General features: G+C 50.3%; 1 protein-coding gene across 1 annotated transcript in view; it reads left to right on the top strand.

The window, feature by feature from the left end:
• CPSF1 (cleavage and polyadenylation specific factor 1) overlaps positions 1 to 13437 on the top strand; it is a 49190-nt gene extending 35753 nt beyond the window's left edge. The window contains exons 28-37 of the mRNA XM_040434148.1: positions 4871 to 4961; positions 5132 to 5216; positions 5905 to 6046; positions 6269 to 6421; positions 6573 to 6749; positions 6839 to 6905; positions 6983 to 7030; positions 7223 to 7508; positions 11069 to 11210; positions 13143 to 13437. Of these exons, the coding sequence (XP_040290082.1) occupies positions 4871 to 4961; positions 5132 to 5216; positions 5905 to 6046; positions 6269 to 6421; positions 6573 to 6749; positions 6839 to 6905; positions 6983 to 7030; positions 7223 to 7508; positions 11069 to 11210; positions 13143 to 13190 (1239 nt within the window). The 3' untranslated portion in view covers positions 13191 to 13437. The remainder of the gene's footprint in view (positions 1 to 4870; positions 4962 to 5131; positions 5217 to 5904; positions 6047 to 6268; positions 6422 to 6572; positions 6750 to 6838; positions 6906 to 6982; positions 7031 to 7222; positions 7509 to 11068; positions 11211 to 13142) is intronic.
• The last annotated feature ends 4851 nt before the right edge of the window (positions 13438 to 18288 follow it).

The raw sequence follows: 18288 nt of genomic DNA, 5'->3' as shown, positions 1-18288 counted from the left end.
TGTAGTGGTCACCCCCAGCCGCCCCTCTGTCCATGATCCCGGTGATGGTCACTGACCCCTGTACTACTACCACCAGACACTATATATAATGCCTGAGGTCCATGTAGTGGTCACCCCCAGCCGCCCCTCTGTCCATGATCCCGGTGATGGTCACTGACCCCTGTACTACTACCACCAGTCACTATATATAATGCCTGAGGTCCATGTAGTGGTCACCCCCAGCCGCCCCTCTGTACATGATCCTGGTGATGGTCACTGACCCCTGTACTACTACCACCACCAGACACTATATATAATGCCTGAGGTCCATGTAGTGGTCACCCCCAGCCGCCCCTCTGTCCATGATCCTGGTGATGGTCACTGACCCCTGTACTACTACCACCAGACACTATATATAATGCCTGAGGTCCATGTAGTGGTCACCCCCAGCCGCCCCTCTGTCCATGATCCCGGTGATGGTCACTGACCCCTGTACTACTACCACCAGACACTATATATAATGCCTGAGGTCCATGTAGTGGTCACCCCCAGCCGCCCCTCTGTCCATGATCCTGGTGATGGCCACTGACCCCTGTACTACTACCAGTCACTATATATAATGCCTGAGGTCCATGTAGTGGTCACCCCCAGCCGCCCCTCTGTCCATGATCCCGGTGATGGTCACTGACCCCTGTACTACCACCAGACACTATATATAATGCCTGAGGTCCATGTAGTGGTCACCCCCAGCCGCCCCTCTGTCCATGATCCTGGTGATGGTCACTGACCCCTGTACTACTACCACCAGACACTATATATAATGCCTGAGGTCCATGTAGTGGTCACCCCCAGCCGCCCCTCTGTCCATGATCCCGGTGATGGTCACTGACCCCTGTACTACTACCACCAGACACTATATATAATGCCTGAGGTCCATGTAGTGGTCACCCCCAGCCGCCCCTCTGTACATGATCCTGGTGATGGTCACTGACCCCTGTACTACTACCACCACCAGACACTATATATAATGCCTGAGGTCCATGTAGTGGTCACCCCCAGCCGCCCCTCTGTCCATGATCCCGGTGATGGTCACTGACCCCTGTACTACTACCACCAGACACTATATATAATGCCTGAGGTCCATGTAGTGGTCACCCCCAGCCGCCCCTCTGTCCATGATCCTGGTGATGGTCACTGACCCCTGTACTACTACCACCAGACACTATATATAATGCCTGAGGTCCATGTAGTGGTCACCCCCAGCCGCCCCTCTGTCCATGATCCTGGTGATGGCCACTGACCCCTGTACTACTACCAGTCACTATATATAATGCCTGAGGTCCATGTAGTGGTCACCCCCAGCCGCCCCTCTGTCCATGATCCCGGTGATGGTCACTGACCCCTGTACTACCACCAGACACTATATATAATGCCTGAGGTCCATGCAGTGGTCACCCCCAGCCGCCTCTCTGTCCATGATCCTGGTGATGGTCACTGACCCCTGTACTACTACCACCAGTCACTATATATAATGCCTGAGGTCCATGTAGTGGTCACCCCCAGCCGCCCCTCTGTCCATGATCCCGGTGATGGTCACTGACCCCTGTACTACTACCACCACCAGACACTATATATAATGCCTGAGGTCCATGTAGTGGTCACCCCCAGCCGCCCCTCTGTCCATGATCCCGGTGATGGCCACTGACCCCTGTACTACTACCACCAGACACTATATATAATGCCTGAGGTCCATGTAGTGGTCACCCCCAGCCGCCCCTCTGTCCATGATCCTGGGGATGGTCACTGACCCCTGTACTACCACCAGACACTATATATAATGCCTGAGGTCCATGTAGTGGTCACCCCCAGCCGCCCCTCTGTCCATGATCCTGGTGATGGTCACTGACCCCTGTACTACTACCACCAGACACTATATATAATGCCTGAGGTCCATGTAGTGGTCACCCCCAGCCGCCCCTCTGTCCATGATCCCGGTGATGGTCACTGACCCCTGTACTACTACCACCAGACACTATATATAATGCCTGAGGTCCATGTAGTGGTCACCCCCAGCCGCCCCTCTGTCCATGATCCCGGTGATGGTCACTGACCCCTGTACTACTACCACCACCAGACACTATATATAATGCCTGAGGTCCATGTAGTGGTCACCCCCAGCCGCCCCTCTGTCCATGATCCCGGTGATGGCCACTGACCCCTGTACTACTACCACCAGACACTATATATAATGCCTGAGGTCCATGTAGTGGTCACCCCCAGCCGCCCCTCTGTCCATGATCCTGGGGATGGTCACTGACCCCTGTACTACCACCAGACACTATATATAATGCCTGAGGTCCATGTAGTGGTCACCCCCAGCCGCCCCTCTGTCCATGATCCTGGTGATGGTCACTGACCCCTGTACTACTACCACCAGACACTATATATAATGCCTGAGGTCCATGTAGTGGTCACCCCCAGCCGCCCCTCTGTCCATGATCCCGGTGATGGTCACTGACCCCTGTACTACTACCACCAGACACTATATATAATGCCTGAGGTCCATGTAGTGGTCACCCCCAGCCGCCCCTCTGTCCATGATCCTGGTGATGGTCACTGACCCCTGTACTACCACCAGACACTATATATAATGCCTGAGGTCCATGTAGTGGTCACCCCCAGCCGCCCCTCTGTCCATGATCCCGGTGATGGTCACTGACCCCTGTACCACCACCAGACACTATATATAATGCCTGAGGTCCATGTAGTGGTCACCCCCAGCCGCCCCTCTGTCCATGATCCTGGTGATGGTCACTGACCCCTGTACTACTACCACCAGACACTATATATAATGCCTGAGGTCCATGTAGTGGTCACCCCCAGCCGCCCCTCTGTCCATGATCCCGGTGATGGTCACTGACCCCTGTACTACCACCAGACACTATATATAATGCCTGAGGTCCATGTAGTGGTCACCCCCAGCCGCCCCTCTGTCCATGATCCCGGTGATGGTCACTGACCCCTGTACTACTACCACCAGACACTATATATAATGCCTGAGGTCCATGTAGTGGTCACCCCCAGCCGCCCCTCTGTACATGATCCTGGTGATGGTCACTGACCCCTGTACTACTACCACCAGACACTATATATAATGCCTGAGGTCCATGTAGTGGTCACCCCCAGCCGCCCCTCTGTCCATGATCCCGGTGATGGTCACTGACCCCTGTACTACTACCACCAGACACTATATATAATGCCTGAGGTCCATGTAGTGGTCACCCCCAGCCGCCCCTCTGTCCATGATCCCGGTGATGGTCACTGACCCCTGTACTACCACCAGTCACTATATATAATGCCTGAGGTCCATGTAGTGGTCACCCCCAGCCGCCCCTCTGTCCATGATCCTGGTGATGGTCACTGACCCCTTTACTACTACCACCAGTCACTATATATAATGCCTGAGGTCCATGTAGTGGTCACCCCCAGCCGCCCCTCTGTCCATGATCCCGGTGATGGTCACTGACCCCTGTACTACTACCAGTCACTATATATAATGCCTGAGGTCCATGTAGTGGTCACCCCCAGCCGCCCCTCTGTCCATGATCCTGGTGATGGTCACTGACCCCTGTACTACCACCAGACACTATATATAATGCCTGAGGTCCATGTAGTGGTCACCCCCAGCCGCCCCTCTGTCCATGATCCCGGTGATGGTCACTGACCCCTGTACTACTACCACCAGTCACTATATATAATGCCTGAGGTCCATGTAGTGGTCACCCCCAGCCGCCCCTCTGTCCATGATCCCGGTGATGGTCACTGACCCCTGTACTACCACCAGTCACTATATATAATGCCTGAGGTCCATGTAGTGGTCACCCCCAGCCGCCCCTCTGTCCATGATCCTGGTGATGGTCACTGACCCCTGTACTACTACCACCAGACACTATATATAATGCCTGAGGTCCATGTAGTGGTCACCCCCAGCCGCCCCTCTGTCCATGATCCCGGTGATGGTCACTGACCCCTGTACTACCACCAGACACTATATATAATGCCTGAGGTCCATGCAGTGGTCACCCCCAGCCGCCCCTCTGTCCATGATCCTGGTGATGGTCACTGACCCCTGTACTACCACCAGTCACTATATATAATGCCTGAGGTCCATGTAGTGGTCACCCCCAGCCGCCCCTCTGTCCATGATCCCGGTGATGGTCACTGACCCCTGTACTACCACCAGACACTATATATAATGCCTGAGGTCCATGTAGTGGTCACCCCCAGCCGCCCCTCTGTCCATGATCCCGGTGATGGTCACTGACCCCTGTACTACCACCAGACACTATATATAATGCCTGAGGTCCATGTAGTGGTCACCCCCAGCCGCCCCTCTGTCCATGATCCTGGTGATGGTCACTGACCCCTGTACTACTACCACCAGTCACTATATATAATGCCTGAGGTCCATGTAGTGGTCACCCCCAGCCGCCCCTCTGTCCATGATCCTGGTGATGGTCACTGACCCCTGTACCACCACCAGACACTATATATAATGCCTGAGGTCCATGTAGTGGTCACCCCCAGCCGCCCCTCTGTCCATGATCCTGGTGATGGTCACTGACCCCTGTACTACTACCACCAGACACTATATATAATGCCTGAGGTCCATGTAGTGGTCACCCCCAGCCGCCCCTCTGTCCATGATCCCGGTGATGGTCACTGACCCCTGTACTACCACCACCAGACACTATATATAATGCCTGAGGTCCATGTAGTGGTCACCCCCAGCCGCCCCTCTGTCCATGATCCCGGTGATGGTCACTGACCCCTGTACTACCACCACCAGTCATTATATATAATGATATAATCACCACTCTCCTCCCCTCAGGTTTATGCTGTAGTCACCAGTGTGAACGACGTATGTACTCGAATCCCTCGCATGACCGGGGAAGAGAAAGAGTTTGAGACTATTGAGAGAGGTGAGATGTTCTGCAGTGTATTGCTCTTTGTGTGGAGGTCTGCTGGAGAATTGCTCCCAGTGCAGAGGTCTATAATGCCTCCTCTCAGATAAGGTCACCCCGTACAATAATCGTGTCCTCCTCATTTGCCCTTGGTACCCAGTCTTCTCCTCACGTCTTCTCTTTTGCAGATGATCGTTACATTGCTCCTCACCAGGAGGTCTTCTCCATCCAGCTCATCTCGCCCGTCAGCTGGGAGACCATTCCTAATACCAGGTATTGTGGTGTCTCCTGCCGCCTCAGGAATCTCTCCTCTGTCCTTGTGCAGTCATCGGACCCTCACATGATCAGGGCACGTCAGCCTCTTACGGGACTGGTCGTGTGTCATGTAGTTAATACGTCTAGTCCTAATCTTCAGGTCTGGAGATCCCATTTCAGATATTCTCCTATATCCCCTCGCTCTTGTTTCAGTGACTTCTCTGCTTCGTTCCCTGGTACCCATCTTAACTGGAGATGCCAAGATGGAGCACAGTGGGAGGTCATCAGGGTTGTGGACATCAGTAGTCGGCGGATTGTAGTGCAGGAAACTTCTGGCACATGGTTGCGTTGGTCACTGGCAGATCATTTGGTGCTGCCCCCGTCTTCCAGGATAGATCACTGGCTTTGACTGTTGCACGTTTCCTGGATCTTCGATCTGTGCTTTCGTCATAGGGCAGTCAGTATAGATGATGCCTGTTATCAGATGTTAGTGTCTGTCATGTCTGGAGTCTTCAGTTACGTGGAGATGACGCTTGTTGGCTCGTGAGATGAGATTCGGTCTCTCTTCCGCCAGTCTTTACGGTATAACGGCTTCAGTCTGTGTCCACCTCTGAGGCAGCTGGGTCAGTGTCTCCTCAGAGCGGACGCTCTTCTTTGGGCTAGACCTACACTCCTGTGAGTTACATCTTGAGGTTCTGTGCTGCAGGATAGATCTGGAGGAGTGGGAGCATGTCACCTGTATGAAAACGGTCAGTCTGAAGAGCGAGGAGACCGTGTCGGGACTGAAGGGGTACATCGCTGCGGGAACGTGCGTCATGCAAGGGGAGGAGGTGACCTGCCGAGGTCGGGTGAGTACTGCAGGAAGTATGTGTGCATTGTACTGGTCATCCGTAGTCGGTATGATGGCGTCCGCACTCCTATGTTCTCTCATGCACATTGATTTAATATTTGGTATTTAATGGGAGTGTTGGCCATTTAGTTGGCTGTCCTCACCCCTTCCTTCTTGGGGTAGATGGTCGTCTCTTATTTAAGCAGTTCCTCCTCTGACCACTCATTCTCTTGCTTATCAGATTCTCATCATGGATATCATTGAGGTTGTCCCAGAGCCCGGGCAGCCACTGACCAAGAATAAGTTTAAGGTCTTGTATGAGAAGGAGCAGAAGGGTCCGGTCACTGCGCTGTGTCACTGTAACGGATACCTGGTGACCGCTATTGGCCAAAAGGTAAGATGGCGACTTGTCTCATCAGTCAGCACACAACTACTCATCTGTCATATTGTCCTGGCAGCCATGGTGCACGTCCAGTGGGTTGGATGGTGACTTGTAATGTACAGTAGGGAAGCCATCATCTCCAGACATGTTTTTGTCCCTTCAGATCTTCCTGTGGAGTTTGAAGGACAATGACTTGACGGGAATGGCGTTTATAGACACCCAGCTCTACATCCACCAAATGATCAGCGTCAAGAACTTCATCCTGGCTGCCGACCTCATGAAGAGCATCTCTCTGCTGCGGTACCAGGAGGAGAGCAAGACCCTGTCTCTGGTCAGCAGGGTGAGTACTGCCCCCCTGGGTGTAGTCCACATGGTGAGGCTTGTCCTGTGGTCGTATTCTGACCACACGTGGTCTTCTCTCGCACGCAGGACGTGAAGCCTGTGGAGGTTTACAGTGTGGAGTTCCTGGTGGATAATTCTCAGCTCGGCTTCTTGGGTAGGTGATTGGTGGAGTTATATCACATGATGTCGGGGGGATGACCGCCAGATCTGACCTATTTCTTTATGTTCTAGTGTCCGATCGAGACAGAAACCTGCTCCTGTACATGTACCTCCCAGCAGGTGAGAGCACGGCTGTGTCTATAGTGAACCCTTTACTTCCCACAGATCTTCCTGGATTATCAGAGGTTCCTTGCTCCGCGGTGGTTTCCTATATCCCCCCCCTGTCATGATCTCGTAGATCCGTCACTCGCACAATAATCTGCTCTTCATCCTTCGTTCTCAAATCTCATATGGTGTTTCCTATTGTTACAGCAAAAGAAAGTTTTGGCGGACTCCGTCTCTTGCGGCGTGCAGACTTCCATGCAGGGTCCCATGTAAATGCTTTCTGGAGAACACCGTGCCGCGGCGCCAGTGAGAGCTCAAGCCGCAAAACAGCGCTGTGGGACAACAAACACATCACGTGGTTTGCCACTTTGGACGGAGGAATAGGTTTGCTGCTCCCGATGCAGGAGAAGACGTACCGGAGGCTGCTGATGTTACAGAACGCCCTGATCACCCACATACAACACCACGCTGGACTCAATCCCAGGGCATTCAGGTAGGTGGAAGGAGGATGGTCTATCATATAGGTCTGGAGATGATGGGGGTTGTATTAGCCCTGGCATCTAGATGCTGCTGCTACACACTACTTGGAAATGACAGTAAATACAGAGGCGTCTTTTCTGACCATGGTCGAAGACTTCTACACAATCTGCTCACAAACAAGACCTTGGAGACCTGGAGAATGTTGACCTAGCAGTGGGACCCATAGTTTAGGTAAGAGGAGAACATGTGCTTCTGTGTTGGAGACGGGGAACAAGCGGCTGGGATTAAAGTGACCGGCTTCTTACAGAGATGTCCTGTCCTCCAGTTAACGGGTGTGGACACACAGAGGCGCTCCTGTGGGCATGTGAGCCCAGAACTTGGATCATTGAGCAGTGGAAAACCATGGCCTGGCCAGGTGAACGCAGAATTCTGTAGCACCATGCTGATGGGAGGGTCACATTTAGTGCAAGCAGTTTAGGTGGATAATGTTTTCTTGGACACCCTGGGTCCTGGGATATCTGTCGATGGCTGTTTAGACAGTAGTCACCTAACCATTGTGGCTGACCGAGTTCATCTCTTCAGGTCAGCTTTGTAGCCTATGCGTATGACAGTGCCCCATGCCACAAGATGGTAAAGAGTCCCGTAGTCTGGCTGCTCTTGCGGTAAAGAGTCCCGTAGTCTGGCTGCTCTTGCGGTAAAGAGTCCCGTAGTCTGGCTGCTCTTGCGGTAAAGAGTCCCGTAGTCTGGCTGCTCTTGCGGTAAAGAGTCCCGTAGTCTGGCTGCTCTTGCGGTAAGGAGTCCCGTAGTCTGGCTGCTCTTGCGGTAAAGAGTCCCGTAGTCTGGCTGCTCTTGCGGTAAAGAGTCCCGTAGTCTGGCTGCTCTTGCGGTAAAGAGTCCCGTAGTCTGGCTGCTCTTGCGGTAAAGAGTCCCGTAGTCTGGCTGCTCTTGCGGTAAAGAGTCCCGTAGTCTGGCTGCTCTTGCCGTAAAGAGTCCCGTAGTCTGGCTGCTCTTGCCGTAAAGAGTCCCGTAGTCTGGCTGCTCTTACCGTAAAGAGTCCCGTAGTCTGGCTGCTCTTACCGTAAAGAGTCCCGTAGTCTGGCTGCTCTTACCGTAAAGAGTCCCGTAGTCTGGCTGCTCTTACCGTAAAGAGTCCCGTAGTCTGGCTGCTCTTACCGTAAAGAGTCCCGTAGTCTGGCTGCTCTTACCGTAAAGAGTCCCGTAGTCTGGCTGCTCTTGCGGTAAAGAGTCCATAGTCTCACTGCTCTTACGGTATAGAGTCCATAGTCTCACTGCTCTTACAGTACAGAGTCCATAGTCTCACTGCTCTTACAGTAAAGAGTCCATAGTCTCACTGCTCTTACAGTAAAGAGTCCATAGTCTCACTGCTCTTACAGTATAGAGTCCATAGTCTCACTGCTCTTACAGTATAGAGTCCATAGTCTCACTGCTCTTACAGTAAAGAGTCCATAGTCTCACTGCTCTTACAGTAAAGAGTCCATAGTCTCACTGCTCTTACAGTAAAGAGTCCATAGTCTCACTGCTCTTACAGTAAAGAGTCCATAGTCTCACTGCTCTTACAGTAAAGAGTCCATAGTCTCACTGCTCTTACAGTATAGAGTCCATAGTCTCACTGCTCTTACAGTAAAGAGTCCATAGTCTCACTGCTCTTACAGTAAAGAGTCCATAGTCTCACTGCTCTTACAGTAAAGAGTCCATAGTCTCACTGCTCTTACAGTAAAGAGTCCATAGTCTCACTGCTCTTACAGTAAAGAGTCCATAGTCTCACTGCTCTTACAGTAAAGAGTCCATAGTCTCACTGCTCTTACAGTATAGAGTCCATAGTCTCACTGCTCTTACAGTAAAGAGTCCATAGTCTCACTGCTCTTACAGTAAAGAGTCCATAGTCTCACTGCTCTTACAGTAAAGAGTCCATAGTCTCACTGCTCTTACAGTAAAGAGTCCATAGTCTCACTGCTCTTACAGTAAAGAGTCCATAGTCTCACTGCTCTTACAGTAAAGAGCCCATAGTCTCACTGCTCTTACAGTAAAGAGTCCATAGTCTCACTGCTCTTACAGTAAAGAGTCCATAGTCTCACTGCTCTTACAGTAAAGAGTCCATAGTCTCACTGCTCTTACAGTAAAGAGTCCATAGTCTCACTGCTCTTACAGTAAAGAGTCCATAGTCTCACTGCTCTTACAGTAAAGAGTCCATAGTCTCACTGCTCTTACAGTAAAGAGTCCATAGTCTCACTGCTCTTACAGTAAAGAGTCCATAGTCTCACTGCTCTTACAGTAAAGTGTCCATAGTCTCATTGCTCTTACAGTAAAGAATCCTCTTCTATGTTTGTGTACAAACCTTCTTTCCTCCAGACGCAGAGGATGTCCCCTCGTCACAGTCACAGTCCTGGGGATAAATAGATGATGGGAGTGATCTCTGTACTGACCCCTGATATATTTATACATAGTAATTAGATCTCCCCTCAGTCGTCTTTTTTCTAACGTGAATAACCCTAATGTTGATAATCTTTCAGGGTCCTGTAGTTGCCCCATTCCAGTTATTACTTTAGTTGCCCTCCTCTGGACCCTCTCCAGCTCTGCTATGTCTGCCTTGTTCACAGGAGCCCAGAACTGTACACAGTCCTCCATGTGTGGTCTGACTAGTGATGTGTAAAGTGGTAGGACTATGTTCTCATCACCACCATCTATACCCCTTCTGATGCAACCCATTATCTTATTGGCCTTGGCAGCAGCTGCCTGACACTGGTTTTTGCTGCTTAGTTTGCTGTTTATTAAAATTCCTAGATCCTTTTCCATGTCAGTGTTACCGAGTGTTTTACCATTTAGTATGTACGGGTGACTTGTAGTATGTACGGGTGACATGCAGTATGTACGGGTGACTTCCATTGTTCCTTACCATGGGCATAAGTTTACATTTGTAATTTTTAGTTGTTCCCTTATCTAGTCCCCGATGCATCCTTCCATTTTTACGTGTCTTGGTTTTGTTATTAATCTTTCTCATTCTCGGCATACGCCATGATTGTTGCTGCCCGCCAGTGGCCACGTCATCCTCCTGCGTCTCCACATCTTGCTGACATGTCGCCCAGTCATACTCCGACGACTCGAGTGTGCCTGGGTGACATGTGGACGCAGGAGGCTGGATTAGGGCGCAGCAGCTGTCACTTTGAGGACTTCTATATGAAAGTGAGCGTTTTAGTAATATCGAACACCTCTTAGGAATTTTTTCTGTTTTTGGCTTTGGAGATTTTTACCATTCTGCATGTTAATAGCACCCATCTGGGTTATTAATAAGATCTTGTGTCGTCCTGGGAGTTTGTGGATCGTCGTCTCTGATAGAGAAGGTCCCATCTGCCTGTGATCGGTCACATTTGGTATGGATGGCTGTCAGAATTTACACATTTTTGGCTCTCTTGACTTTCACAATGGATGCCGCAGCGATGTCTCGTAATGCTCTGTAAGGTTTCTGTCATTGATGCCAAGGGGCCTTGCATGTGATAGAGGAACATAAGGTAGCCTCCTCGTTATTGGATAATCCTCTCCCCGTCTCCATTTCAGAATGTTGCACAGTGGACGCAGAAACCTGCAGAACGCGGTGAGGAACGTGCTGGATGGAGAGCTCCTGAACAGATACCTGTATATGAGCACCAATGAGCGCAGTGAGGTGGCCAAGAAGATCGGAATAAGCTCCACCGATATCGTAAGTGTAGAGTTGGAAGGTTCCTCTGGCGCATGTAGCCTCATTCCACCAGAGAGAACAGCCTGCGGGGAATGACCTCGAGGATCCACATAGGAACATGATGGGTGGAGTGGCTCTTTACAACTCTAATGCAACCAGGGAGGGGGGGGGGGGGCTCTTTAGTCTGAGGGTTTCAATGTTTTAAACCTTTCAGTCACGGTGGCTGAGGGAAAGTATTGAGCGGGCTGCTGCACTGAGCCAGCTATAATACAGCAGGCACCAAGCCGCAATGGCCAGGATCGGCGATGATGCAGAAATTGGTCATTTAACCCCTCAGATGCCGCTTTCAATAATTGTGTCATCAGTAGGTTAGGCAGAGGGACGAGGCTCCTTCTGATCATAGCCCCCACAGTAAAATTGCGGGGCTTGGAACGGTTACCATGACGGCCTGGGGCCTGCTGAAGCTTTCCAGGTCTGCCATAGTAATCTGCCTGTTGAGCTGTGCACGAGGCATGACTTGGCAGGCAGAGCATCAGAATACCATAGACCATAATGGATTTCGGGTATGATAAATGGGACAAGGGATCAAAAGATGCCAGGTCCTTGCCCCCTTAGGATTTTAAAGTTTACATCACTCTCCCTTTCTACTTTTACATATAAAAATATATAAATAATAAAAAATGGCTGAACTATTAAAATATAAATATGTAGTGTACAATTTAGTGGAAAAAACGTGGTTTATCATTTTTGGTCACTTTATCCCCCACAAATTGAATAACTGATCAAAAAGTTGTATGTACCCCAAAAATGGTACCAATAAAAACTCCAGTTCGTCCTGCAAAAAACAAGACTTCATTCGGAAATGGCAATGCAAAGAAAGTGTTTTTATTTTTTTTTAAATAGTAAAACAAAATAATTATACAAATTTTGTATTGAGCCACAGACTAAGGAGCACAGTGAACGCCGAAATATCAAAACCCAAAAAAAGATTTATTTTTTTAATGTTAACACAAAAAAAATTCCCTGTTTGCCAATACAAAAGACGGTAAATTAAATGGTGCCATTAAAAAATACAACTTATCCCATAAAAGCCCTCATAGAGCTATATGAACGGAAAATTGTAAAAAATATGGATATTGGTGAAACACGGGGAGTAAAAAACGAAAATGAGCCTGATACTTAAAGGGGTCGTCCCCCGAATAATCTACAGTTTCCACACTAGCCCCTGGATCTGAATACTCCTGAATAACATGGCGACTGAATTATCCAATAGCATGTATCTGTACAGCGCCACCTGATGTTTTTCTTTTCTAATTTCTTTGTCCTGCTCACTGAGAAGGCCGCACATGCTCAGTTTCATCCTTCAACTGCCTCCTAAGTTGTGATAGGGAGAGCATGGACACGCCCCCCTCCTGAGCTGCCGCAGTAAAGACACGCCCCCTCCTGAGCTGCCGCAGTAAAGACACGCCCCCTCCTGAGCTGCCGCAGGAAAGACACGCCCCCCTCCTGAGCTGCCGCAGGAAAGACACGCCCCCTCCTGAGCTGCCGCAGGAAAGACACGCCCCCCTCCTGAGCTGCTGCAGGAAAGACACGCCCCCTCCGAGCTGCTGCAGGAAAGACACGCCCCCCCCCCCCCGAGCTGCTGCAGGAAAGACACGCCCCCCCCCCCCCCCGAGCTGCTGCAGGAAAGACACGCCCCCCCCCGAGCTGCTGCAGGAAAGACACGCCCCCCCGAGCTGCTGCAGTAAAGACACGCCCCCTCAGCTGTCAGCTCGATATAAATCTAACAGCGCAATGAGTGGGGAGATCTCCGGACCCTTGTGAGGTCCGGGGCTGGTTCTGGCTTTCTTAGAATCGGTCACCTTGTACAATCTGATGTTAATTTTTTTACATTCGTCATGGGAGAACCCCTTTAAGGGGTTAAAGTCTGACCACTTCTTTTCCTCTTTTCAGATTCTGGATGACTTGCTGGAGATTGAGAGGGTGACATCACATTTTTGAGGCCACGTCCTGATTTCTAAACATTTTGTATAAATTTTTCTTTTTATCGCTCTGGACATTCTCCACCCAATGCTGTTTCATCATCTTCGTATCTGCAGAGGACATTGGAGCGATCGCCCGTCATCCGTGACACTTTGTGACGGAAGTTTTAGATGACGTATTTTTGTAAATACAACCTGTCATTTCATACAATGTCTGCGTCATTCTGTGAACCCTACTGTGCAGTCCGACCAGCAGGAGGGAACCTGAAGAGGGCGCCGTCACTTCTATGGGGGGGGGGCGTGCACAAAGTGTTCTGTCTAAAATATAACAATTAATTTACCAGAAATTTTAATTTCCTGTAGTCTACGGCAGCACAGTCAGGAATGGGTTAAACCCCTAGGTACAACTAGACAGACAAGTTGGTAAGGAGCGGGTTTGCATTCACGTTATAGGGTTCCGCTTTGCTCCATCATAATACAGGTCTATGGCCATAAATATAGAAGGTCCATGCATTCCAACATGAAGCTGAGGTGCCGTGTGTAACAGACATAATCCACCGTGCCCACCACGGTCAGAGGTCTGCCACGGCGTGGATGCTGGAGTTTTAGCCCAGCATGGATACGTCTAAAAGTTCTAGGCTCTAGGCCAGGCATCCTCAACCTGCGGCCCTCCAGCTGTTGTAACACTACAACTCACACAATGCCCGGCTGATACCTGTAGGCTGTTCGGGCATGCTGGGAGTTGTAGTTTTGCAACAGCTGGAGGGCCGCAGTTTGAGGATGCCTGGTGTAGAGACATCTGTTCCAAAGAGTGTATATTGTCCTGGTGGCCGTGGACCGGAGCTGTGGCCCCTAGTGTTAAATCTGTGATGAGGAGAGGTGACTTGGCCCCGTCAGGATTGCATCTCTCCTCTCTGAAGATGAGGTTTATGATGAAACCTGGGAGTTCAGGTCCTGATTGATCAAAAGCCATCACCTTGTGCCCGCTGCAGATCCGCCAGAAGCGGTTGCTTGGAGGACTCTTTCACCTGCCCGCCATCTAAGTACGGGGCGCCAGTCCCACCTCGCACCCTTAGGACTCATGCACACAAACGTGTCCGTTCCGGTTCTTTTGAAGTTTAACCGTGTGCATTCAGTTTCAAAACATCCGTTCCGCAAAAAAAATAGAACATGTCCTATTATTGTCCGCATTACTGACAAGGATAATACTGTTCTGGTTGGGGCCGGCTGTTCCGTTCCGCAAACTACAGAATGCACACGGATGTCATCTGTATTTTTTGTGGACTGCAAAATACATACGGTCGCGTGCATGAGCCTTTCAGAAACGCTGCGCTCTTGGTGACGCCATGGGAGCAGAAGCAACGCTGGAGGGCAGAGAACTGCATCAATATCAGATCGGCGGGGCTCCACGTGAGCACTACTTCCTGTTCATTATACTGCCCGTCGTCTCCATTCAGGACAACCCCTTTAACTCTTCCCTGACCACCCCATGTAAATTTATGTTGGCAGTCAGGCATTTAAAAATGTTGCCTGCTCCGCTTGCCCGGTGCCTGCCATTTTAAACAGCAGGCACCCGGAACTAATGTATGGGAACGTCGATCGCATACATTTAACCCCTCAGGTGATGTGGTTAAAGACTGGGAGTGCGTGCTCCCGGCGGGGGTAGCCGGATGCAACTGCCCCTGTACTCGGGGTGCTACACACTAGTTCCTATGGAGGGCCTGTCTGTGGCTCATACACTCCGTCCTGCACAAACGAGCCCTGGCTCCGTACACCTAAAAAGAAAAGGTAACCATGCGCGAAAATCGCACCCCATCCACACTTGCTTCACGCATCCCCATTCACTTCTATGGGGCCTGCGTTGCGTGAAAAACACAGAATATAGAGCATGCTGCGATTTTCACGCAACGCACAAGTAATGCATGAAAATCGCCGCTCATCTCAGCCCCATTGAAGTGAATGGGTCCGGATTCAGTGCAGGTGTGATGCGTGAGGGGAACACATTGCACCCGCATGGAATTCTCGCCCGTGTGAAAGGGGCCTTAATGTTCAAAGGAGCGTCGCAGAGAAACTCTGATGCGGACTTTGGTAAGGGCGGGTTCTGTAGGATCTCCCCTCTTACAATCGCAGCACAGATTCACAGTATAAGGCCTCATTCACACGGCAGGTCCGCAATACACAGGGCACCGGCCGTGTGCATTCCGCATCAGGGATGAATGGGTCCGCAAATCCGGAATGCGGTGTGGAATGGAATGGAAGCACTACGGATTGCTTTCTGGGGTCCCGTGCCTCAGCACCGCAAAAAGATAGAGCAAGTTCTATCTTTTTGTGGAACGGACGGATCACGTACCCATTCAAGTGAATGGGTCTGCATGCGGCTGGCCCACGGTCGGTGCCCGTGCATTGCGGACCGCAATTTGCAGTCCACAGCATGGGCACGGAGGGGCAATGTTCGTGTGAACAAGCCCTAAGGGTCCATTCAGATGTCCGTTGAATGGGTCCGGATCCATTAGGTGCAGACCCATTTATTTTTAATGGGGCCGGAAAAGATATGGAGCGCATCCGCATTTCCGGTCTGCGGCTCCGGAAAAAATAGAGCATGTCCTATTCTTGTCCACAGCTGCGAACAAGAATAGGAATGATCTATTAAGTGCTGGCGATGTGCGGCGTAAAACACGACGGACGTCTGAATGGACCCTAAGACGGTTTCCTTGGTTTGCGAGAGGCAGAGGGCCCCTCGCACTCACTCCGCACATTACTGTCCCTCTCAGCGGTAGATCGTCTGCATGTGACCATGTATGAGAAGGCACCGGGCTCCCATCCAGACCAGAACCCAGCTCTGCTTAGCTTCCTGTTCAGGACTGAGGGGCTGCAGAGACAGAAGATACCATCTTACCACTAAGGCCGAATGCACACGGACGTGGTTGCTTTGACGCGCCGCACTTCATGCTGCCGCTGCACTACAGTAATACACTGGTATGATCTCCTGCTGTCAGCAGGAATCCAGGCCGGGATACCACGGACCGCTCACGGCCGTGTGCATTTGGCCTAAGGCTGAGTTCACACTTCAGTTATTGTGAGCAGATCTTTCCATTACACCTGATCTCTGAGTAGGCTTCACTACAATAACTGATGGAAATAACTAAAGTGTGAACTGGGCCTTAGACAAAACATTCCAGACACAGACTTGAACGGGTCCGCGATCCACAAGAAATGGTCCGCACTGCACAAAAAATAGGACATGTCTGCGGTGCGGAGGCATGGACCGAAATCCCACGGAGGCGCTCTGTAGTGCTTCTGATCAGTGCCTAAGCTCCATATCTTGAGGATTGTGGACCCAATCAAGTCAATGGGCGATATGGAGTGCGCACAGCCGCTGCCCGTATATTGCGGACATGCTGTGTGCATGAGCCCTTACCGCTACCAGGAGAGGGCGCTCCAGTGACATGTAGACACTCTCCGCAGATGCACCACCTGTCCATCCCCCCCTCAGCCGGGCAGTGCATGTATGAGAGCCGCTGCAGGTACAACCCCAGGGGAGGAGCAGCCAACCATGACCGGAGACTAAACCAAAGGTAAAACTTCTCCTTGCAATCAAGAGGCGCCACTTAAAGCTGAAGGCACCATCTTGAATGCTGCCTGGACATCAGTAACTCCATGCACCGCACCTCGCGGTATACGGTCCCGGAAAGGCACAATGCAGTAAGACCTCGACTCCATCAAGAACTAGAGAGAAATAACATCCAGCGGCTCCTGCTCAGCTTTATAGGGGCCACAGTGACTGGTTAATTTATCATTAACCTGCCTCTGTCTAGGGGGCTTTAACCCATTCCTGACTGTGCTGCCGTAAGAGGTCCAGGAAAGTATGATGTAATGGAACAAATCTGTGCAAAAATCTGGATTCTCCGTTCTGGTCCATTGGACCTAAATGCTGCACTTCAGCTTTTTCAATGTCTCTACTCAGAGAAGAACAGGGACTCACCCCCTCATAGCCATAAGTGTTGGCACCCCTGAAATTTGTCCAGAAAATGAAGTATTTCTCCCGATTTTTTTTTTAATTACACGTTTTGTTATACACAGGTGTATTTCCTTTGTGTGTATTCGACCAACACAAAAAAACTGAAAAAAAGCCAAAATTTATATAATTTCACTCAAACTCCAAAAGTGGGCCGGACAAATTCACTGGCACCCTCAACTTAATATTTGGTTGCACACCCTTTGGAAGAAATAACTAAAATCAGTCGCTTCCTATAACCATCCACAAGCTTCTTCCCCGATATTTTGGAGCACTCTTCTTTTGGAGACTGCTCCAGGTGTCTCATATTTGAAGGGTCCCTTCTCCTAACAGCAATTTTAAGATCTCTCCACAGGTGTTCAATGGTATTTAGATCAGGACTCATTGCTGGCCACTTCATAACTTTCCAGTGCTTTGTTCCCATCCATATCTGGGTGCTTCTTGAAGTATATTTGGGGTAATTGTCCTGCTGGAAGTCCCATGACTTAAGACACAAACCCAGCTTTCTGACACTGGGCCCTACATTGCGACCCAAAATCCTTTGGTAATCTTCAGATTTCATGATGCCTTGCACACAGTCAAGACACCCAGGGCCAGAGGCAGCAAAACAACCCTAAACATCTTGGAACCTCCACCATATTTGACTGTAGGTACCATGTTCTTTTGTTTGTAGGCCTCATTCTGTTTTCGGTAAACAGAATGATGTGCTTTACCAAAAAGCTCTATCTTGGTCTCATCTGTCCACAAGACGTTTTCCGGATTTTGGCTTACTTGTGTACATTTTGGCAAACTGTAGTCTAGCTTCTTTATGTCTGTGTGTCAGCAGTGGGGCTCTCCTGGGTCGACAGATAGTTTGCGCTGACACTGATGCACCCTGAGCCTGCAGGACAGCATGAATATCTCTGGAACTTGATTGGGGCTACTTATCCACCATCTGGACTATCCTGCGTTGCAACCTTTCATCAATTTTTCTCTTCCGTCCAACTCCAGGGAGATAAGCGACAGCCATGGGTTGTAAACTTCTTGATTATATTGCGCACCGTGGACAAAAGAACATCAAGATCTCTGAAGATAGACTTATAACCTTGAGATTGTTGATATT

The sequence above is a fragment of the Bufo bufo genome, chromosome 5 (genome assembly GCF_905171765.1).
Source record: "Bufo bufo chromosome 5, aBufBuf1.1, whole genome shotgun sequence".
NCBI classification, from domain to species: Eukaryota; Metazoa; Chordata; class Amphibia; order Anura; family Bufonidae; genus Bufo; species Bufo bufo.
Note: the sequence above shows the minus strand (reverse complement) of the source record. Positions and strands in the feature narration are given on the sequence as shown.